General features: G+C 40.8%; 1 protein-coding gene across 6 annotated transcripts in view; it reads right to left on the bottom strand.

The window, feature by feature from the left end:
- PIP5K1B (phosphatidylinositol-4-phosphate 5-kinase type 1 beta) overlaps nt 1-24,743 on the bottom strand; it is a 295,831-nt gene that overhangs the window by 70,600 nt on the left and 200,488 nt on the right. For all 6 annotated transcript variants that reach the window (XM_078061785.1, XM_078061784.1, XM_078061781.1 and 3 more), the window contains 5 exons: nt 13,122-13,333; nt 11,726-11,809; nt 11,554-11,602; nt 8,651-8,735; nt 177-332 (listed from right to left, as the gene is read on the bottom strand). In XM_078061785.1, the coding sequence (XP_077917911.1) occupies nt 177-332; nt 8,651-8,735; nt 11,554-11,602; nt 11,726-11,809; nt 13,122-13,333 (586 nt within the window). The remainder of the gene's footprint in view (nt 1-176; nt 333-8,650; nt 8,736-11,553; nt 11,603-11,725; nt 11,810-13,121; nt 13,334-24,743) is intronic.

Genomic DNA, 24,743 nt, shown 5'->3' with positions numbered 1-24,743 from the left:
ATCCTGAGATCAAGAGTGGCACGTTCTACTGACAGCTAGCCAGGCACCCCCCATCACCTTGTTTCTTAGGTATATTCTAATTGTTCTACTGTGAATCTACATCACCTATATAAGCAAAATCAGAAGGACTTCTTTTTCTTTTCTTTTTTTTTTTTTCTTATGCGACATGTCTTTACCTTCTTCGTCAAGGCTGCTGAAACTCTGCCCCTCGGTCAGCAAGTCCCGCTTCTCGTCCTTCCACTCCTGGCTAATTGAGGACACGATCTCTTGCGAGGTGGCCTTCAGGGCGGCGATGGAGTTGCAACGTTTTTTAGAAGGTGAGGCCTTCAAGGCTGGACAGGAAGGAAAAAGGAGAGACAAAGATACGGTAAAACCACATTAACTTTTTGTTTTTCATTAAATTAAGATTTTACTTATTAACGTATTACTCATTATCTGAGCAGAATGCAAGACACTTTGTTTTATATACACGAGGAAAGGGAGATGAAAATGTTTGGGTTTTGGCAATTGTATTTGTCTACAATGACTTGACCTCAATGAGAAGATCCCCTAGAATACATGCGAACTGGAATACGTCTCTAGATTTTGAAGTCAAGTCTTACCTGAGGTGAGATTCAAACGTTCTGTTGCTAAAGGATACTTTTTCTGCCTCCAAGCAATGTTTTTCTAGCGCTGGGAGGAGGTTGGGTGGGTTGGTAAATGCAGATGGTAAAGCGAGGAGAATTCTCATGACCCTGGTTTTATTAACTTGGGGACTGGGAATTTCTAAACATGCCAATGTTTAATCTTATACTCATGAAGCCTAATTTAGCCAAGTTACTTCTGGTTGCTTTTTGCTTTTAAGTGACTTTCCACTGAAATTTCCTGCCCTCTGGGTCTTTTCTAGGTCACGGCTATGTCAGATGTTATCACTCACTCCCGACCTTTGTCCAAACAGCATTCTCCAACTTCAGGAGTGTGCTGGGAACCTGAACCAAGGCAAATGGACTTCACCATCCGTCCTGCTCGCTGAAGGCTGTCCCTTCACCTCTGATACGTCAGTGGGAGCGGCTTCGGCTGCAGCCACACCATCCCCACTTCTATGCAGTCTTTGCGGCAATAATTCTTCTTGGCTTAACACCGTTAGAGAATTTCCTTGGAGGAGAGGGAGCAAGGGAACTTGAGGCTTGTTTATGCTTTCCCTGAAGTGGTTTTTGGCAGAGGCCCCCCTCCGCCTTTGGGGCTTTGCCCAGAGGGGTAACCTGATAGCCGATGCATTAGAGTGACTGTGTCTGGCCTTGGGAAGCTCTCCAGAGCTTAGACTACGATGCTCATCTGGGGCCTGCCCATAGGCAGCCTGCAAGAACTTAACTGGACAAGGACTTTGGGACACACAAATGGGGAAAGAATAGTGAGCATTCTCTCCACTTAAAGAGAAGGGGAAGTTTATGTGTCCTGTGAGCAGTCCTAGAACCATAATAATATAATCATCATCATAAATACCTCCTGGAGAGGGCTTTAGGGCATGGAGGCCGACATTCACACACCGTATCTCAAACTACCCACGCGGTTGTCCGAGGGAGGCGGGCCCTTTTATAGGTCCAGCAACTGAGACTGGAAAAGTTGCGACTTGCTCAAGGTCACAGAGCTAGAAAGCATGAAACCCCAGGTGTCTGTCTTCTGTCTGAAGTTGTCTAAACTGGTGTTCATTTCCTCTCTCTGGAGGATTCTATCTCCTGGCTGATGTGAAGGGGAGAAAAGATAAAACCAGAGTTAGGGTTTTTTTCTTTTTTTTTTTGAGGGGAGGGCATTTTGAATGTTTAAAAACTGATCAAAATGGATTTTAATGGAAAGTAAGTGGACCAAATAAGTCACATTTTCCTTAACACCTCATCCTATCAAAACAGCAGCGACACCTGCTTTCCAGGCGTGAAGGGATTGCACACACGGGCTTCTGCTTTTACGTTCTGTCTGCTAACTCTTATAAACCCTCAACTCTTGTCTTCCAACACAGTATTTTAAAACTTTTAATCAGAGGATCTCAAATGTGGTTCAGGGACTACTAGAGGCCCCCGAGACCCTTTTTTTAAATTAATTAATTAATTAATTAATTAATTTATTTATTATTTATTTTTAAAGATTTTATTTATTTATTTGACAGAGAGAGAGACAGCGAGAGAGGGAACACAAGCAGGGGGAGCGGGAGAGGGAGAAGCAGGCTTCCTGCCGAGCAGGGAGCCCGATGTGGGACTCAATCTCAGGACCCTGGGATCATGACCTGAGCCGAAGGCAGACGTTTAACCGACTGAGCCACCCAGGTGCCCCGAGACCCTTTTAGAAGGTCTGCAATCCTAAGCCTATTTTCAAGGATGCCTGGCTGGCTCCGACCCATACAGCGTGTGACTCTCGATCTTGGTGTTGTGAGTTCAAGCCCCAAGTTGGGGATAGAGTTTACTTAAAAAAACAAATAAATAAAATAACTGTAAAAAAACTATTTTCATAATAATATTAAGACATAAATTGCCTTTCTCACGAGTTTTCTACATGCCACATGACCCTCTCACCACAGACTGAATTCAGAAGCAGATGTGAGAATCTAGATGTCGTCTACAAACCAGAATCGGGGATCGGAAAAAATGAAAAATGATGCCACTTTTCTTAACGAACTTATTTGTTTTAGAAAATATTACTTTTTGTAATTATTTTTTATGTGAAAATGATTTTTACCTTTTTGTTGAAAATGGCTTATTTTAACATGCAATTTTTTTTAGAAATTATTACTTTGTGAGAATTAATGAATATTTGACATTTTCCTCAATTTTAAATTCAATATGGTAAATATTGCTAGATATAGCCCATGTGTGTGAAAGCCTTTTGAGGTCCTCAATCATTGGAAAGAGTATAAAGTTGCCCTGAGACCGAAACATTTGAGTACTACATAGATCTTAGGCCAATGCAGATTCTCTAAACTGAGAAACAGCTGAGGTCAGAAGAAAGTTGTCAGCAGCAAGGAAACGTGAACTAGAGGAAACACTCAGAGAACTGTGTGTATGTGTAGTTCACAGAGGAGAAAAGGCCAAGAGCTATGAAAAGAAACAGCTCTTTGTTTTCTTTTAATAAGATTTTATTTATTTATTTGTCAGAGAGAGAGAGAGAGAGAGCGCGTGCACAAGCAGGGGGAGGGGCAGGCAGAGGGAGAAGCAAGCTCTCCGCTGAGCAAGGAGCCTGATGTGGGGCTTGATCCCAGGACCCTGGGATCATGACCCGAGCCACAGGCAGATGCCCAACCAACTGAGCCACCCAGGAGTCCCAACTCTTTGTTCATTATCCGCATCACATACAAGGAGCGGGGAGGACCCAAAACCAAACCCCTGCAGGGACCACATAGCACCTAGATGGTGAATCTTCCTTAAAGGAATGATTTAAGACTCACTCATGGGATAAGAATTGAATCTTGTAAAAACTGAAGGCTTCAGGGATTTCTTTTGACTGGATAACCTCAAAAGATGGTTTGGGTTGCACGTCACTTTGTTTTGTGCTGCAGAAACTCCTGAATTTGTTTTTGGCTGGCGAGAGGTATCCTGTGTCCATTCCCAGCCCTATATCCTGCCACTTATCTGCCTCTACACTTTACTGCTTTTCAACTCACCTAGCTGCCATTCCTAGAACCTACCATGTCCATTCCTACCCCTGGGCCTTTGCACATGCTATTCCTTAACCTCAGAGGTCCTTCTTGCCTCTCTTCCTAATGAATGCTAACTTATATTTAGGGAATTACTTTAAATATTCTCTCTCTGAAGCTCTCTTGTGGAAGAATTGGTCTTATTTCTCTCTGTGTACCTATAGTAGTGTATGCAAAAACTCTATTAACAATTGCTTCACTGGGGGCGCCTGGGTGGCTCAGGCGTTAAGCATCTGTCTTCAGCCCAGGTCATGATCCCAGGGTCCTGGGATCGAGCCCTGCATCAGGCTCCCTGCTCCGCAGGAAGCCTGCTTCTCCCTCTCCCACTCCCCCTGCTTGTGTTCCCTCTCTTGCTGTGTCTCTCTCTGCCAAATAAATAAAATCTTTAAAAAACAAACAAAACAAAACACAATTGCTTCACTAGATTATAAATCTGTTACATGTTCCAATCCCTGACCCAAAAATTATTGAGGGAGGAACTAATTCACTAAAAAAACCCTTCCTATGTTATTAATGGTTGGTATAGTGCTAGGTACATTACAGGTGCTCAAAGTTAGTTGAATGAATGCATTCTTGTTCTAAAAATCTTACAGCAGTTGATTTTTAACAAATTAATGTACTATTATATTCCTTTCAGGAAGCTAAGTTTTAGTGCTTGAGACACACGATCTGGGTAGGGAATTTCAGTGAGGTTTCAACATTATGATGACTATTATTTCTAGAAAAAATTATACGATTTTGCAGATATTATTACACTGCCCGTATGACTCAGTTCTGGGGTGGAATGAAAGGATGTAATAAGACTTGAAAAAGTAATTTTAGGAATTCTTAATCTCAGAAAACAAACTGAGGGTCGCTGGAGTGGTGGGGGGTGGGAGGGATGGGGTGCCTGGGTGATGGACATTGGGAAGGGTACGTGCTATGGTGAGTGCTGTGAATTGTGTAAGACTGATGAATCACAGACCTGTACCTCTGAAACAAATAATATATTATATGTTAAAAAAAAAAAGAGAAGATAGTAGGAAGGGAAAAATGAAGGGGGGAAATCAGAGGGGGAGATGAACCATGAGAGACTATGGACTCTGGAACACAAACTGAGGGTTCTAGAGGGGAGGGGGGTGGGGGAATGGGTTAGCCTGGTGATGGGTATTAAAGAGGGCACGTTCTACATAGAGCACTGGGTGTTATATGCAAACAATGAATCATGGAACACTACATCAAAAACTAACGATGTAATGTATGGTGATTAACATAATAAAAAAAATTAAAAAAAAACAACAACACACACACACACACAAAGTAATTTGAAAGAAGAAACGTGAGGACTAGGTACTGTTTTCTTAAGGGTGGAAGTGAGGAGGGGAAATTTTCACCTACAAGGAAAGTATGCCTTTAAGCTTAAGGACTTGAATATAATCACAGTTGATAAAGCATCTTAGTTATACATAGTTATATATATATTTAGCTTTTAAAATTTAAAATTTGTATTTAGTTTTTAAAATTTAAATTAAAAATTTATTACTGAAGTTTAATTGACATGCAATTATTTTAGTTTCAGGATACAACATATCGATTAGACATTCTATACATTACTCAGCGCTCACCGCGAGAAGTGTAATCACCATCTGTCACTACATAATATTATTGACTAAACTCCCTATGCTGCACTTTTCATCTCCATGACTTATTTTATATATCAAAGTTTGTACCTCTTAATCCCCATTATTGATCTCATCCATTTCCCCACCTACATCCTCTCTGACAAGTGGCAGTTTGTTCTCTGTACTTAAGAATTGGTTTGTTCATTTGTTTTTTTAGATTCCACATATAAGTGAAATTATATGGTGTTTGTCTTATTTCACTTGGCATAATGCGCTCCAGGTCTGTTCATGTTTTTGCAGATGGCAAGACGCCATGTTTTTATGGCCGAATAATATTCCACCGTATATATACACTGCATCTTTTTTATCCGTTCATCTATGGATGGACACTTGGCTGCTTCTATGTCTTAGCTGTTGTGAATCATGCTGCAGTAAACACAGAGGTACATGTACCTTTCTGAATTAGTGTTTTCACTTTCTTTGGGGAAATACCCAGTAGTGGAATTACTGGATCATACAGTATTTCTATTTTCAGTTTTTTGAGCAACTGTTTTCCACAGTGGCTGCACCATTTTGCATTCCATCAACAGCGCACGAGGGTTCCTTTTTCTCCACATCCTTGCCAACACTTGTTGTTTCTTGTGTTTCTAATTTTAGCCATTCTGACTGGTATGAGGGGATATCTCATTGTGGTTTGATTTCCATTTCCCTGATGATTGGTGATACTGAGCATCTTTTCATTTGTCTGCTGGCCATCTGTATGCCTTCTTTGGGAAAAAAATGTCTATTCAGGTCCTCTGCCCATTTTTAAATCAGATTTTTGTGTGTGTGTTGAGTTGTATTAGTTCTTTATATATTTTAGATATTAACCCCTTATCGGATATATCATTTGCAAGTATCTCCTTCCATTTAGTAGGTTTCTTTTGCTGTGCAAAAGCTTTTTATTTTGGTGTAGTCCCACGAATTTATTTTTGCTTTTGTTTCTCTTGCCTGCAGAGAAACATCCAAAAACATTTTGCATATGGTGATATCCAAGAGATTACTGCCTATGTTTTCTTCTAGGAGTTTTATGATTTCAGGTCAGGTCTCACATTTAAGTTTTTAATCCATCTTGAGTTTATTTTTGTGTATAAGAAAGTGATCCAGTTTCATTCTTTTGTGTGTTGCTGTCCAGTCTTCCCAACACCATTTGTTGAAGACTGTCTTTCCCTCACTGTATATTCTCGTCCTCTTTGTCGTAGATTAACTGACCATGTGGGTTTGGGCTTACTTGTGGTCTCAGTCCTATACTATTGATCTATGTGTTTCTTTCTGTCCTGTTTTGATTACTACAGCTTTGAAGTATATCTTGAAATCTTAGATTGTGATACCTTCCAGCTTTGTTCTTCTTTTTCAGGACTGCTTTGGCTATTCAGGAGTCTTTGTGGTTCCATACAAGTTTTAGGATTATCTGTTCTAGCTCTGTGAAAAATGTTTTGGTATCTTGAAAAGGATGGCATTAAATCTGTAGACTGTTTTGGGTAGTATGAACATTTTTACAACATTGGTTCTTCTAATCCATGCGCATGGTGTCATCTTCAATTTCTTTCATCAATGTTTTATAGTTTTCAGAGTATAGGCCTTTCACCTCCTTGGTTAAGTTTATGCCTAGGTATTTTATTTTATTTGGTATAAGTGTAAATGGGATGGTTTTCTTAGTATCTCTTTCTGCTACTTCATTATTATTGTATTGAGATGCAATGGATTTCTGTATATTAATTTTGTATCCTGTGACATTAATGAATTCATCCATCAGTTCTAGTAGTTTTTTGGTGGCGTCTTTGGGGTTTTCTACATATATAGTATAATGTCATCTACAAATAGTGAAAATTTGACTTCTTCTTTGCCAATTTGGATGCTTTTTCTTTCTTTTTCCTGTCTGATTGTTGTGGCCACAACTTCCAGTACTACATTGAGAGTGGACATCCTTGTCTTGTTCCTGATCTTAGAGGAAAAGCCCTCAATCTTTCACCACTGGGTATGATGTTAGCTGTGGGTTTTTCATGTATGGACTTTATTGTGTTGAGGTATGTTCCCTCTAAACCTGCTTTGTGTAAAGTTTTTTTTTTATCATGAATGAATGTTGTACTTTGATCATATGGTTTTTATCCTTTTACTTGTTAATGTGATGTATCACATTTTTATATATATATAAAATTTTATACATATATATAAAATTTATATATATAAAATATATTTTATATATATATTTATTTATTTATATTTTATGTATATTTATATATATTATATTATTTATTTATATATATTTATTTATTTTATATATTTACTTATATATAAATACATATTTATATATATAGAATTTGTTGTGCATTTAGGTATGCAAACCAATAACTATAACTATATATATACACATATATATACATACACACACACACACATATATGAATAAATCTGTGTCTATAAGAACTAAATGGACCTTTTTAAAAAAGATTTTATATATTTATTTAAGGGATGCCTGGGTTGCTCAGTCAGTTAAGTGGCTGCCTTCAGTTCAGGTCATGATCCTGGGGTCCTGGGATCAAGTCCCACATCGGGCTCCTTGCTCAGCAGGGAGTCTGCTTCTCCCTCTGTCTGCTGCTTTCTCTCTCTGACAAATGAATAAGTAAAATCTTTTTAAAAAAAAGATTTTATTTATCTGAGAGAGAGCATGCATGTGTGTGTGCACATGAGTGAGGGGAGAAGCAGAGGGGGAGGGAAAGGGAGAGGGAGAGAATCCCAAGCAGACTCTGCGCTGAGCACGGAGCCTGTCATGGGACTCAATCTTGATCCTGAGATCGTGACCTGAGCCGAAATCAAAAGTCAGACGCTCAACCAACTGAGGCACCCAGGCGCCCCCTAAATGGACCTTTAATATGATTTTTTAAAAAAGAATTTATTTATTTATTTGACAGAGAGATAGAGAGAGAGCACAAATAGTCAGTGGCAGGCAGAGGGAGAGGGAGAAGCAGGCTCTCCACTGAGCAGGGAGCCGGACGTGGGGCTCGATCCCAGGACCCCGGGATCATGACCTGAGCTGAAGGCAGCCGCTTAACCGACTAAGCCACCCAGGCACCCCTTTAATATGATTTTTATTGTACATATTATTCCATTAGATTGTCCCATAATATATTTAACCAATATAATATAAGGTTGGACATTTAGGCAGTTTCTAATTTTTTCCACCACAAAACAGGACTCTAATGATTACGGCATCAGTAAATACCTAATGGAATACTTAACCATAATTACTAACTCATCACAGCTTTTGGAGATAGTCCAAACCCTTTTAGTAAAAATCTTGCAAAGATACACACAGTGAAGTTAGTGAGTAAAATCCTAAGAATCTTACCTTGAATTTTCTTGAAAACTCTGGAATTCATAAACTTTAGAAATCTGTCAGCATAAAAGCTTGGTCGATGAACTGAAACAGTATCCTGAAAATACAAATCAGGTGTCACAGGTTTACCTCTCAGATCATTTCAAGCTAGAAGAAAGATCTACGCAATTGGTTCTCTGTTAGCCAATGTCCTGAACCAGAAGGCGTGGATGTTGGCAGCCCTGTGACCCGTGGTGCCCAGGAGTGAGGCTGGGGAAGCAGGCGTAAGACAATATGGCAAAGATTCTAGATATTCATGATGAAAGAGAGTACGAAGAGGGGCATGAGAGAGCTAGCCAAAGGATGCTGCTTTATGAAGCTAAATAGTTAATTCTCATTCCACTGTGTGCCATGTGGGGCTTTTAAATTCTTTTTTTACATACAGGCAACCGTGTTTCAAGTGTCATCTAAAATGAAGGATTTCGCTTTCGGTCGGGGACAAAAATTGGGGACATAAACAAGCAAAACAACTCTAATATAAGAGTGACATCTAGGTTAAAAAAAATAGTGTGGTTTTGTCTTGTAGTAATCGGGTGCACGGACACTGGGAAGATTCCTTGGGGACAAGGCTGACTGATGACCTCTGTTATGCTGAATTATCTACTGATGAGATAGAATTGAACTGAATTGAATTGTTAACTCAATTCTCTCGTGCTTGGCAGGAGTCTTCAGGACTGAAGGGGCATTTTATTACAATCCAGGAAAGGAGATGGATGAAGAAGCTAATTCTCCATGTTTATTCAGTAACCACGTATTTACCATCAAGATATGCATTTCTAGAAATAGTAAATGTTCTGTTTTCATTCTAAGTTTGTGGATTCTAATAAAAAAAGCTCTGAAAATTTAAGTTTAGATGGTATAAAGCATCTGCTCTGGGTTTGGAATTAAAAACCCACATTGGACCAGAGGTCTGGAGCCCTGGTTCTGATATTAGTTCTAACTTTAATAAGCTGTGTGATACAGGAAGAAGGCAGGGTCTTGGTGCCTCCATTTTTTTTTCATCTGTAAAATAGGGTGTTACGGGAGGCATAAGGTAATTCCGTAATCAACATGTTATGAAGGACACAATATAGAGAAAGCCTCTTTGACCAAGGCATACTGGTCCTCTAGACCATCAGGGATGCTATAGATGTGGGAATTTCCGGCTGGTTTGACATGTGGCTCCTGTATGAAATGGACACTTACAACAAGCACAGTAACTTAGAAATATCTTACAGTGTAAGATGATTAAGACTCAGACCTTGCCTTCCAAGAGAAGTTGGACTGTGTTTCTTTTTGGTATGAAGTAACATTGTTTTTTTGTTTTTTTTTTTTTAAGATTTTATTTATTTGCAAGAGAGAGAATGAGAGACAGAGAGCATGAGAGGGAGGAGGGTCAGAGGGAGAAGCAGACTCCCTGCTTAGCAGGGAGCCCGATGCGGTACTCGATCCTGGGACTCCAGGATCATGACCTGAGCCGAAGGCAGTCGCTTAACCAACTGAGCCACCCAGGCGCCCTGAAGTAACATTGTTTAATTATGAGGTACATTTGCAAACAAACAAAAATGAATCTTATTTACTGCTTACAGTTCCACAAATATATGATCAGTACAGAGATGCTCTTAAAAAAAAAAAACACCAAAAATGGAAGATGTGTTTTAACTAGACAAAGGTAGGGGCCTCTTAGCAGCATCTGACCAGTTGAGAAGTAGGTCATTCACATCAGAAATCTTAGTCTGGTAACAGGGAATTAACCTTGTCTCAGAAAACAGAGGGGAAATGTGTCTACTGTCTCCCTTCTACGGTGAAGGCATTATGCAGTCTCCACTTTTGTCAGGAAGGAAAAAAAAATGAACCCACCATCTCCGCCTTTAAATAGAAGGAATCTTTGATCTGAATAATAAGCCTACACTTAATTCTTAGAAAGAAACCTTTGACCCTGTTGTTTACAAGTGCATTCTGATGAAGCCCATTCCTTAGCCTGTGGACAAAATGCAGATCTTTCATGCTGAAAGGTTATTACCAGTCTTCCACAGAACTGAGGAAGTGGGTGTTCTTTCCAATAAAGGAAAATAATAACATCTATAATTTATCTTCTTTCAAAGGAAAGCATCTGCTAACATCTTTAAAAAAATGTGCGAGCAAATCTTTGATATATTCTTTGGAAGTGTCACTTCGGGTTATTAACTGAGGGAGGCTGAGGCTAGTAAATGTCTGTCAGCTGCAAAAAGGTCAAATCTAACATCCAGAGAGAAACGTGCATGTGTCTATGTGTGTTGAGAGAGAGCGGGGGTGGGGGGTTGGGGGAGGGAGGGGGGGAGGGAGGCTGTTGCTTGACAATTGATTGTTTTCTTCTGTTATGCAATTCTGAGTTCAACAGACATCCTCACGCCAGTCGGTCTTAGTCATGTATACATCAGTAACAACTTGTAAGTTTTCACTTCTTATGTCTTTATTGCGTTGGAACACTCAAGGGCGTTATTTTATTTAATCCCTACATCAGCCCTATGAGGCAGGTACTAGGAGCTATTGCCATGTCTCTGGTACAGATGGGAAACCAGGCCAAGAGGGGCCAAATCACAAGCAATGCGTCTAGATCACAGGGTTAGTAAAGTGGTGAATGCAGGGTTCAAATCCAGGGCCACCAAAGTCAGGTTCAGACCACTCCACAGCTCGGTCTTGTGGGAACCTCTTTTCAACTGTCCTGATCTTCCCAGTGCCTATGCAAAGAGTCTCCCCCTTTTGCTCAGCATCCTCTCCTTTCGTAAGTGGGTCCTTTAGATTTCACACAGAAATAAGACATCATTTTCTCTGTTGACACGACTTCTTAGACACACCCTGAAGTCTGAGAAATCAGAAAAATATATAGTCTAACAAGGAACATGATAAACACATACCCCGTCATAGACAAGAGCTTTCCAGGAATGTTCTAGCTTCTTCATTAACCTAAACGTAAACAGACAGAAAAATAAAAAGGAGAATGTAAAATCATCCCCATTTGGTGGATTTTCAGTACCTTTTGTTGATTTATTTTGAAATAATGAAAGGCTACTTCCCCAAATTTCTTACCTATATGATTGCAGAATGTCAATAATGCCCATAAATAAAAGTAGTTTTTCTCCCTTATGGCTTTTAGCTGGAATGCCTCCCATTCTGTTGAGAGACAAAATATTTTACAACATATTATAATGGGAAGTTAAAAATCACTTCTAATAAATAGACTGTAAACAAAAATGGACAACTTTAAGAATTCTGGACTCGCTTGCCCTCTTTTTTTTTTTTTTTTGCCTCGGGTAAAGTCTTCCTGGGAATCCTGAATGCTGACCTTCCCACACAGGAGAATGAAACTATAGCTGTCAGCTCAGGACAGCCCGATGGGAAGAATCCAAACAAAAAATTATTCCTATTTTTAAAACCATGAGCACGAATTTTTAAAGTATTTTGAAATCCTGCCTTTTAAAAATGCAACACTTTTACATATTTGCTGTGAGATGTAAAATATTTAAAAGGACCCATTCCTAGGATGCAGAGGACACCTATCAGCATTTGGCACACCTTTCCAGGGTCAATGTGGGTGTATATGTATCTATTAGTCCACCAGAGCAATGATTATCATGCTTTATAACCTGAGTTTTTCATTTGCTAAACGATATACATTTGCTTGTATTCAATGCTAATGTGTTTTTTAATGGCTGTGTAGTAGTTCACTATAGTGATTGATATAGAGTACTTTGGGCATTTAGATACACTTATAAGCAAGGATTTTTTTAAAAAGTTTGATACGTATGGATTTCCTGTATAAAAGTGAAATACGCCTGTGATTTAGTCATTGTTGGAGACTCCTAGAAGGCGATCACTAGTGGCCAAGATGATGCCTTCCGTTCAGTCTCCTATACAGCTGGTAAAAGCACGTGACAGTCAGCCATTTCAGTAATTCTCTTTGGTTGCAATTGTTCCTGTTAGTCAATATGTACTTAATATGTGCAAACGAATCCTGCAGTTATGAGCACATCTGGCTGAGGCAAGAGACCACATCTGCCAGGGTAGAGGATCTAGAATAAGAGAATCCTCTTATGCAGATGAGAAGGTCTGCATTATGAATGTAATTCCTATCATGTGTTTGCTTAAATACAAGTTTATTCAAATTCAAAGTATATTCTCCCTATTGTGGTAGACGTTTTGAATATGGAGCCAAAGGGCGTAAAAACATTTTCAGCCATTGTTCAGAAATGGAGCCATTTGAAAAAAGAAACCACATGGGAGAAAGAATGGTAATAACTCGAAGAATTGCCATGCATCTAGTTACCCGGAGATGAACAGAAATGAAGGCTGCTCAATCCATGTTAGCACCAGGTAGGAATCCGTTCTCAAAGAGCCACCATGAAGGGAACGTGATTGCATTTAATTACCCATCGCTGTGGGCTGCCACAACCAGGAGCGGGGGCAGGTGGGTGGGCACACTTACGTGTCCAGGTTCTCTGTGATGATGCCATCTCCAGATTTCCCCGGACCCTGGATGGACTCCATCGCTGTGGAGTAGAGGACCTTCTGCATCCCAGACCTCTTAGCATCAGGCACATTTTGTGAGTTCTCCTCTTCTTTCTCTTTGAGGGAATGGTCCAGGATGTGGATTCCCAGCAAAAGGCTATAGTCCATGATTTTGAAGCTTTCCAGCACCTGAGTAAGAAAAAGAACCAGGAGGCCGGTCAGCTGAAGTAGCTCCTAAGTCTCATCTGCAGAGAATCAGAAAGCTCTAGATACGCAGATGTACAGCTCCTGCGTCCCTTCCAGGGGATGGCTGATACAGGAAAAATCAAAATAAAAACACTTGAGGTTATTATTAGGTCATATTCAGTAAGGATTATCACAATGGCTCCAAGATGGTGTTTTTTTTAATGCAAATCTAAAGCAAGCACAGCTTTTCCTAACCCTCCATGAACGCTTCACTCATAACATTTATTGAACACTTCCCACATGCCAGGTTCTAAGTAGGTCACTCAGATCCAAACCTCACAACTCTTTGAGCTAGGTACTATTATTGTTTCTATTTTACAGATGAACAAATTGAGACAGAGGGAGATAAAGTAATTTGTTCAATATCACACTGTTTATAAGTGGCACTGTCGGGATGTGAACCCTGGGCAGTCAACTCCAGTGGCCATACTCTTAAACACTAGAGCACAGACACCCCCAACTAATGGTCTCTATATGCATGTATCCTCCTCAGCATGAGGACTCAGCCAGAATGTGTTTTTGTCTGGATTCCGTTCTCCAAATCTTAACCTCGCTGGAGTTCTGTGGTCTCCTTTGGAAAGCTGGTCTTTCACAGTTGCCATTCGGTTCCCAGTAGAAGTGTTATTAAAAATTAGGATCTCAACAAACAACAGGACTTCATGCTTAGTTATCCACTCAGCCAACAGTGGGGAAGAGAAGAATTAAGAGTAGCTGGATGCGGGGCGCCTGGGTGGCTCAGTCATTAAGCGTCTGCCTTCGGCTCAGGTCATGATCCCAGTGTCCTGGGATCGGGCTCCCTGCTCAGCGGGAAGCCTGCTTCTCCCTCTCCCACTCCCCCTGCTTGTGTTCCCTCTCTGGCTGTGTCTCTCTCTGTCAAATAAATAAAAAATAAAATCTTAAAAAAAAAAAAAAAAAAAAGAGTAGCTGGATGCAGCCAGACAAAGGAGGGAGAGATGCTCTGACAGGAAAATGGCGGGAGATAAGGTCAAGGGAAGAGGCATTCAACATGGCTTCCCAGTGTAGGTGGGGCTTCTTCCATGGAGGAAGAGTATAGAGGAGGGTATGAAGATGGGGCGTTCTCCTCTATGATAAAGTTCTTCTCCTAGTGGGTTGTATATGATTCTCCTCCCCAACAGGTTTTTTAATGCCTGGCATTTCTCACACAAAGCTGCTCAGGAAATCAAAACAGCCCAGAAATTAAGACAAGCCTGCATGGCAGAACAGGTGTCTCTGAATCAACATGATAATCTGTCACCATGCCCCAGTTAGGAAATGTCTTTTAGGAGCAGAGTCTATGGATAATTCTTTACCCAGAGACTGAATACCCAGAATTCCATAGGCTTTTCTCATTATTCCTCACCCCAACTGCTTATTTATTTAAAAAAATTTTTTTAATTTAAATTCAATTTAGTTAATACTTGGTGTATTATTAGCTTGAGGGGAGCCCAACTGCTTTCTGACCAGACATTTATGATACAGATGCAGCAAACAGGCATTGGACCTGAGGATTCACAGAACTGTGGCTGTCACTTGATGGATACCCTCTGAAAGGGGGTTTTGTGAACTACGACATAGGTGGCCTTCCAGAAATATGGTCATCCCTGGGTCTCATGCATCTTTGCCATCAATGAGGAAAAATGAAAGGGGGCTGCACGTGAGTGTCAATTATTCATCTCTCAGTTTACTCAATTAAGTACTTTGAGAAAGGAGGTAGGCAAGAGCTGAGAGTAGAGTCTTATCATTTAGGAGGTTTAGGCCATGGCATTTTCTAACCCAAGAGAGTGGCCTGATAGCCATGTGGACCAAGCTTCCCTAACCTAAGAAGAAGTGGAGCCAAGACTGAAGGAAGAGGGAAGGATGTCAGGAAAAGTTCCCCACCACTGACCCAATGATTCGGCATCAGACCCATTGGCTGGTTCTCCAGGGAGGTTTATCAGCACCTTTCTCACCCCTCCATAAAACAGCATGGAGCCATGTAAGAAACCAAGCCAGCTTTGCATCACGGTTGCCAAGGACCCAACCTCTTAAAGAGAAACACTAACAGACACTGAATGCTTTCTTCTCAAGAGTAGAAGGACCTTGGTCTTTGTACCTGTCAACCATACTGAAAGGCTTGGGAATAGCGCCCTCTCAGACAGCGTCATAATCCTGCAGTGGGATCACCACCTGCAGATGCCAGCTTTCCGACTCACATGTATCAGAGCTCGTGTGTCCCTTCTTAGAGAGATCTGTGGTAGGGACATAAAGCATAAAGAGCATGGACTCGGTGACCTAGGCGGGTTACATCACCTCCCTATGCCTGTTTCCTCCTCTGTAGAATGCCAACAATAATCTTACATACTGCAGAGTTGTAAAAATTCAACATGGAAATGCAGATAAAGTGCCTGGAAAAATTCTCGGTACAGGGAAAATGCTCAATTAATTGCTAGCTACCTTCATCCTAATTACAAGTCACGGTGACTCATGGCTCACACTCGGGTGAGAGGCTACAGAAGTCGTCTTGATGGAAACACCCTTGAAGTTACACTTCTGACAACAAAAATGCACAAAAAGCCCACAAAAATATGACTGCACTTTGGGCCAGCTTACCAGCACCCTTTTGGGCCTCTTTAAAAGTTCTGGGTTGAGTGTTCAACAGGAAACAGTCAGCTGGCTGCACCACAGTTCTGGTCAATGGGCTATAAAATGACGGCCTCACCATCCGTCTGGGCGAACAGTCCCGTTTTCAATGAGCAAAAATCACAGCCTCCTGCCCTGCACAGCCCGGACTACCCACTGGTAAATGTCCCCACAAAGCAGTACACTGGCTTCAAAAGCAAATTCTAATCAGACCCTGTGACAACATTGTGAGTGTTCCTACCAGGCATCCAGGGTGGTTTAAAGCGAGGTGTGGACAAACAGAAAGGTCCTCCTGAGAACATCACACTTCTTTCTTTCTCCTCTGCAAAGCATCTGCAAGTGAGTTCTGCTTGTTAAAAAGCTTTCTTTATGAAATATTTTTCCTTATATTTTCAATGCAAGATTCAACCTGAACCGTCTGGTTTGTACTTACAGCCTCTTCTTCTGCCTAAGGACAGGCCAAAGGGAACAGGTGCATTTTATAAGTGATACAAAGTCAGGCTGGGGTCCAATTTTAACTCCTGGTGCTTTAAGTGGCCAAGTATTTGTCCTGGCTTATTTAAAAAAACAAAACAAAACAAAATAAAAAAACAAAAGCAAGCCTCAAGAGAGAATTCACTATGAAAAAGCTACACCTAAATTTTTTAAAAGAGAATCATTTTCTCTGCACTCTCAAACTGGATCGGCAGAGTCCCTGAAGGATACTGAATTGTCTTTAGGAGGCCAGGCCCCTACTTTCAGAGTGAAAAGCTTAAAAAAGATAAATTCTATTCCCACTGGGTGGGAAGTTGACCATGATAGTTTGATTTTGGGTTAGGTAAAGTCACCATCTACCAAAAAAAAAAAAAAGAAGTTAAGGAAGAAAAAGAGAAATATACAGGCATATATTTTAAGTCAAATTCAAAAACTTCCGTAACGAAAAATTCTGGGAACAGATTTTAGTCACGTGCACTGCAGATCTGCGTCAATTAGGAACAAAATAGTTATTCATATCCTCCCGGTTCCTTAATTAAAGGAATCAAATACATCTGCCAAAATCTTAGCATGTGTGAGCCTTGAGAGTGTGCAACAACATTCTGCAACATGACAGACACCCATCAGTCAAGTCTGTCACTCAGGCGCGAAAACTTCTTTTTTTTCTAGAATGTTTGCCTGACCTGGCGGTTGCTGGTACATTCTATAGCTGTGTGTTTGCTACGCAAAACGGTATTTCTTGGCACAGCCAGATTTCTTCCCCTTCTCTCTCAAGGACTATTTTAAGACAACAATAATACTGGAAGATAGTGTAAAAAAAAAAAAAGTCAATGTCGGAGCAGTTGGTACAATATCCTGAGGACGTGATCAAAACTCTCTGTTCCTGAAGAAAGCATCTTCTTCAGGTTATTATCGTCGGTGCTATGTTGGGAAGGCTCTTATTCACAGAGTTTCTACAGACCTGGTGACCCAATGTGAGAAATATCCTAATTCAGAATGACAGGCACTGCTGTCCCCTCTCCATGGCTAGAGGTCATCAAGAGTGCCTGCCCCTTTTCTGCCTCTGTGCCCACACTCACTGCACGCTGCTCTCTGTCCACCTGCTAGAAGGGGGAGCAGCTGTGCGGTGGTTGAGGCTCTAGGCTCTGGGTCCAGCTGGTCCGGTTTGACCCATGGCTTCCCCAGGGGTCCCTGGGCAAAGTACAGAGCTGTTCTGGGCCTTGTTGCCTCACCTGGAAAACAGAGAAAATGGGAACCCTGAGCTTACAGGGTTATTGTGCAGAACGAGTTAATCCCCGTCAAGTCTTAGGACAGTAACTGGGATACACAGAGCGCCCAATCAACGTGCGCTACTATTGTTGCTGTTCTTCTGCCCCCTGTTGGCTCATCCCTGCTCACCACGCCCCCTGGAAGCCCCGCTTGCCCTCAGCCCTTGTTCCCTGCCTTCCTATATGTCTTTGCCTCCCTTTCCTTTGGTGAACATCTTCGTTCTCTCTTAACGTTTTACCCTCTCTACTTTTCAGCACTGACATTCATTCACTCTTTTTGCTGGAGGAAAAAACTGAGCCTCTAGTCTGTCCCAGGCACCATGGAAGTAAAACAAACAAAAAAGACCATCCTCAAAATTACACAAGCCTCAATTACAGATTGGAATAAGGCCTGGAAAGAGAAAGTCAGGGTGCTGTGGAGACATCTCACACAAGGGGTACCTATTTTTGACTGAGGAGTATTTCAATAGTCCAGATAAGAGACGGTACTTGAGGTTCCATACAAATTTTAGTGTTATTTGTTCTGGTTTGTGACTGGAATAGCCAAAGCTATCTTGAAAAAGAAGAACAAAGCTGGAGGTATCATAATTCCAGATTTCAAGATCTACTACAAAGGTATGGTAAGCAAAACAGGATGGGACTGGCACAAAAACAGATCAATGGAATGCAACAGAGAGCCCAGAAATAAACCCACACCTATATGGTTAATGCATCTATGATAAAAGAAGCAAGAATTTTCAAATGGGGGAAAAGACAGTCTCTTCAATAAATGGTGCTAGGAAAACTGGAGAGCTACATGCAAAAGAATGAAACTGGACCACTTTCTCATACCATCTGCAAAAATAAATTCAATATGGATTAAAGACCTAAAGGTGAGAGTGGAAACCATAAAAATCCTAAAGACAGCATAGGTAGTAATCTCTCTGACATCAGCCATAGCAACACTTTTCTAGGTATGTCTCCTAAGGCAAAGGAAACAAAAGCAAGATTCAACTACCGGGACTACATCAAAACAAAAAGCTTTTGCAAAGTGAGGGAAACCATCAACAAAACAAAAAGGCAACCTACTGAATGGGAGAAGATGTTTGCAAATGACATATCCAGTAAGGAGTTACTGTCCAAAATATATGAACTTACACAACTCAACACCAAAAAACAAAATTCTAACTAAAAAATGGCCAGATGACCTGAATAGACCATTTTTTCAAAGAAGACATACAAATGGCCAACAGACACATGAAAAAATGCTCAACATCACTTATCATCAGGGAAATCGTGAGTATGGCATGATGTTTAAACTTGTCTAATCATTAGGTCGTACACCTGAAACTAATTTAACATTATGTGTCAACTACTCTCAAATAAAAAATTAAAAAAAAAAAAAAAAAGATGACACTTGAATGTGGATGGCAGCAGGGGAGTTCAAGGGAGAAGTGGAAAAAATTTGAGCATCTCTTAGCGGGTAGATTCTAGCTATCATCTCTCTACAGACAATTCCCAAAGTCTTTTCTTTAGGTCAAACTCACTCCTAAGCTCCAGGCCTGTGTATTTCCAGTGGGCTTCTGGACATTCCTAAACTTCTATGTAACTGTCTTGCTGTAACCCTAAACTCTTATTTTCTTCCAAAGCAGGTTCCTTTCCCTCACTTCTCTCTTTTATTTGAAATCAGTCTGATGTGGATTTCAGACTCCCTGACTCCTTTTCCTTCTTCATTAAGCTGCTCAATCCTGCAGCTTCTATAATTGGAACATTCCTTCGTGCTAATGCTTTGATTTCAACTTCTTTCTCCCACCTTCCCATCTATCTCCGACCCCCTGGCTTGACCAGTTCATGTCATTCCCCTAGCTCAAAGCCTTCAGCCTCTCACCATTGCTCAGGTGATACTGAAGGTCCTTGTTACTGTGGTCCCAGCCAACATCTGCCTGCTACTTAACATCTGTCTAGAGACCTCTTCCAGGCTGGTCAAGCTAGAATCACTTAGTTACCCATTAATGTGCCCCAAAGGTGTTGCTCATGCTTTCAAATCTTCCTGGTTTTTCACAGCCTATCTCATCTCTTACCTTCATGAAAACTAGACTCATATTCTCCACAAAATGTTGAGAACACATCTCCCCTCTGAAAACTGAAGCACATTATCAGCATCCCTCTATGGAATAAAACTTGGGTTGTTTCTGTATTTTTCCTATCATACACACCAGACTGTTCTGCTCACCAAAGACTTGTTTTGCTTTGTGTTCCCTGCTGCGCACTCTGATCATAGCAGAAATGTGTATTTTTTATATTGCTGTCCTTGTGAGCAAGCAAATGAAAACCAAAATATTCAGCAGCAAAGAACATAGAGCCCTACGGCTTCTATTTCAAATATAAGAACTCGAGACTGCATTTCAAGATCATAATGCTTGTGAAAAATCTTCAGTGCTGAATGTATTTACTGTGATTACGTGCCCTATATTGTCAGAAGAACAAAGCTAATAGTGTTTTCAAACCTACCCACACCAGAGGTATTTTAAAAAACCGTGTCCAGGGCAAAAATCAAGCTGTTATTTACAGAGACTTTATAATTACTGATCAGTAGGCATACACCTAAATGGCAGATATGAGGCAAGCTTATTTTGCCATAAACCAGGTTAAGCTTAGAGTCTAGTAAAAATATCACTTGAAGGGGTCACCTTCAAGGACTATTAAACCATCCAGGAGCACTTGGCCTTGGCTCTAAGATGGATGCTCTGTTCTGAAACACAGCTCAGGGCCTGCTTTTAGCTTTCTTGCCCTCTGTCTCTCTACATTTCCAATCTGTAAGGGATGTGAAGTTAAGCTGGTATGAGATTGAGAAAGGATAATCACTGGATGAGTCTAAAAGACCTTCTGAAAAACAGCCACATTTAAAAATTGGCACCGAGCACCAAAATATACTAGGAGTGGCAAAGACAACACAACTCAAGTAATGTGGACGCGATACCTTACACAAAATGGGGAAGGATCGGGATTCTAGGAGGAAAAGAGATGCTTTATTAATCAGATCTTAGGCAAGCAAGGTTTCTAATTAGTTTCCATGTCACATTATGGAAATTAGTCCATTCAATAAATATTTTCTTGAACACTTACTATGTGCTAGGCACTCTCTTGTTTAGAACGCTTTGAGCATTCTGTCTACCATATGACAGAACCAGAATAGCACCATTTTACAACCCCTAAGGAATGAACAGGTCTAGTCAGTGGTCATCAACAGCTGCTAACATCACAGAAGAAAGGCACTCTGACATTATGTGCCTCCTGATGGCAGGAAACACCTCTAAAAATAAAGTCAAACCTAAATTTGACCAAACCTGTAGATCCAACAACCAATCTACAGGGAAAATGGGAGAGATGCACACCTTAAAAGAAACTGTGGGGATGTCATCAGCAAAATCTGGACTATGGGATAAACAAACCAATTTCTTCAACAAATATCCTCACAAAGAACAAATAAGTGACCGAGTGGGGGGAAGGGGGTTGTGCTTAACACACAGACCTTATTTAAATCCTAATCCAAACTAACCAAATTGTTTCTGAAACAATTAGACATTTGAACACTGACCAGTAAGAATTAATTAATTTTGTAAAGGTATGATAATGCAATTATAGTTGTTTTTTTTTTTTTTTAAAGGAGCCTTTACATGGATGCAACTGGAGGGGATTATGCTAAGTGAAGTAAGTCAAGCAGAGAAACACAATTATTATATGGTTTCCCTCATATGTGGAACATAAGCAATAGCACGGAGGACCACAGGGGAAGGGAGGGAAAAGTGAAGGGGGAGAAATCAGAGAGGGAGATGAACCATGATGGACTATGGGCCCCAGAAAACAAACTGAGGGTTTCAGAGGGGAGGGGGATGCGGGGATGGGGTAACTGGGTGATGGGTACTAGGGAGGGCATGTGTTGTGATGAGCACTGGGTGTTATACACAACTAATGAGTCATTGAACATCGCATCAAAAACTAATGATGTACTATACAGTGGCTAAAGGAACATAATAAAAAAAATAAAATAATGTATATAAAAATAAAAAAACGAGTTTTTAGTTTTTAGGGATTCTTTTTTTTTTAAGACTTTTTAAAAAAAGATTTTATTTATTTATTTGACAGAGAGAGACACAGCGAGAGAGGGAACACAAGCAGGGGGAGTGGGAGAGGGAGAAGCAGGCTTCCCGCTGAGCAGGGAGCCCGATGCGGGGCTCGATCCCAGGACCCCGGGATCATGACCTGAGCCAAAGGCAGATGCTTAACCGACGAGCCACCCAGGCGCCCCTAGTTTTTAGGGATTCTCAATGTTTGAGGAAAATAATGTGATACCCAGAATGTATGCTTCAAATTCTATGGGGGTGGGGGCTGGGGGAAGAAACAAGATAGGCCATGAGTTGAAAATTCCTGAAACTGGGTACAGGTACATGGGGGTTCTTCTATGATGTTCTGTCTACTTCTGTGTATATTGGAACTTTTCAAAAATAACGTTTAATATACTGAGGTGCTTAGATGAAATGCATTTATATGCTGTTTAGAGGTAACTTACTACTACCTCTGCTGGTGGGCAGGCTAGAGATGCCAAGGTAAAGATGAAAATGAATTATTTGGGATCTTAGCTAAACTGGTTGAAGCAGGAAACTTGCTGTTTGATCCTCATCTCGCCGACCTTTCAGTGATGAAGATCTGAAGAATAACCAAATCAACAAAATGTGGCACTGACAGGAAGCTGTATCAAAGTCCCTGAGTAATTTTCCAGCTGGCCTATAGTCTAGTCCTTGAATAAAGAATAAAATGATAGGCAAAAACATTTGTGCTAATTCAACAATACAAGCCAATTCAATCCTGAGGCTTTAATGCAGGTAGACATTCCTGGACACACTGGTTTAGGGTAAAATGAATCCAAGGGTCTGTCTTTCCACCCAAAGTAGGCTCCTTGGAGTATATATAGTTCCCGAATTACTTGTATGTACAAGTCAGTTAAAGCTGAATACTGCCTTTTAAATTTAATTTAATTTCCGCAATAAAGCTCGGAGTGTTCCTTGCTAATATAATAAAGAGAAAAAAACAGGCTGTGACAAGCCATACAATTTTGGCTGGTAAAGCAGACGGAAATAAATATTCAATTCTTAGCCTGTTTATAGCAATCATGTGTTTTTCACTGTGTCTAATGCAGTGATTTAGAATTCAGGGCTGTGCTGGATTGACCTGTACTACTGCTTTTTGTGCTCAACTTGAAAAGTTTGCAGTAATCAAAGTATACCTTAGAGGCATTGAAATAGCCATCTACCATTTTAAAAGATTATATATGACTATACATATATAATCATATACATAGATCAACTTCTATATTGGGTGAGTTTTGTTTTTTTTTCTTTATACTTTGTTTCTAGAAATAAAGATGTCTTAATAAATTATTTTGTAAGCACATTTAAAAGAAATGTATTAAAACTGCCAAGTCCTTCTGATTATAGATTTTTCTGGGGGCTGGCGAGCTGCTTGGTGAGACCTGCAGGTTGTGCTTAGCACACGGTTTCCACATCCACTCCAATGAATGAGGGGGAATTCCTGGATCCTCATCCTTAGCCACTAGTCTTCCCCCTCTCTGGGTAAAGAGGAAAATGTACCCCTTTCTCCCTCTCTGCTCACTCTAATGGACAAAGAGAGAAAGAAAAATGGGAGGAGTACCTGTCTGCCATAAATAAGCACTTGATGGTTTGGATTTAACTGTAAACTCTAAGCTTCTTAAAGGTAAGGGCTGTAGTCTATTCATTTTTTTTTTTTTTTTTGTACCTCCCACAGACTTCGCACAGAGCCTTATGGAGAGCAAGAATTCAAAACTGTTTGCTGAAAGACATAAAATTAATTTGGTAGGAAGGTGAGGCGGGATTTGTCAAATGAGATTCCTGAAGCCAGAGAAATCAGCCAATCTATGCTCTGAGATGATACAAGGCTCCACAGGGCAGGAAGAGAGAGTCTTGGGTCTGGGAGAGTGACCACTGGCCGTCAGAAACATAGCTCAAAATAGCAAGTGCATCCTTAGAGGGTGAGTCTTGAGAAGTGACAGAAAACCCTGGAAGTGATAGAAATTCTTTGGAGTCTTGAGGTGCTATAATTTATTTTGAAAATAACAATATGTACATGGTCAAAATTAAAGATGGTATCAAAGGGTGGCTCAATGCTACATCCCACGGAGCATGAGGGTGATGGTTTGAGAGAGAAATAGAACACAGTAAGTTAAGGAACCCCGGGGCAATATTCTTGTCTCCGTGTGTCAAAAAGTGATGGAAACCCTAACATCTCCCATGCTGTTTACCCCAAAAGATGGAGTGATAAAAGAGGGACAGTTTACACCAGCCAATGAGAGAGAGTTCAGCTTTGAATAAGAATATTTAAATTGAGAGGTGACCAAACTAGAAGGGACGGAAGTATTATTAATGTGTAAGCTGACGTTGGAGGAGGTGGATTCCAGTGAGCAAGAGTAGTGGAAAATTAAGAAACTCTATTTCCCCTGCACATCTGAGTGTAGACAAGGAAAATCGGCAACCCGGAATCACTGCTTTCCCTGTTCCTTGAAAATCAGGTTGTTGCTGTTTTTTGCCCCTGACATCGCTAATAATCTAGAAAGAAGTTGGGTAGCTCTTTCAGAAAGAGGACTATCCGAGGATGTCTCATGTCCACCTCCTGAGGACGCACGTCATTGTCTGAAGCCAGATTAGCAGGTGCTTGAGAACTAGCCAGCATGGTGCTGGCATCTAGCACAGCGTGTTTCTGGAACCGCTGGAGCTGGATGACCGCAAAAGGGGCAAAGTTTACGAATGAGGACTTCGTATGGAGAAACGAAGGGAGGAAGTGAACAAGACATGGAGGACTCCAGGCAGGCTCACGTTCAGGTGGGACAAGGATATTGTACATAAGCATCAGGTTTTAACTTGCCCAAGTCACTAACAGCTATGGGCAACTGACACGCCCAGGGGACAACTTGCCCCTTT

The sequence above is a fragment of the Halichoerus grypus genome, chromosome 14 (genome assembly GCF_964656455.1).
Source record: "Halichoerus grypus chromosome 14, mHalGry1.hap1.1, whole genome shotgun sequence".
In the NCBI taxonomy this organism is placed as follows: Eukaryota; Metazoa; Chordata; class Mammalia; order Carnivora; family Phocidae; genus Halichoerus; species Halichoerus grypus.
The sequence above is the reverse complement of the archived record's forward strand: the minus strand, read 5'-3'. Positions and strand labels throughout refer to the sequence as shown.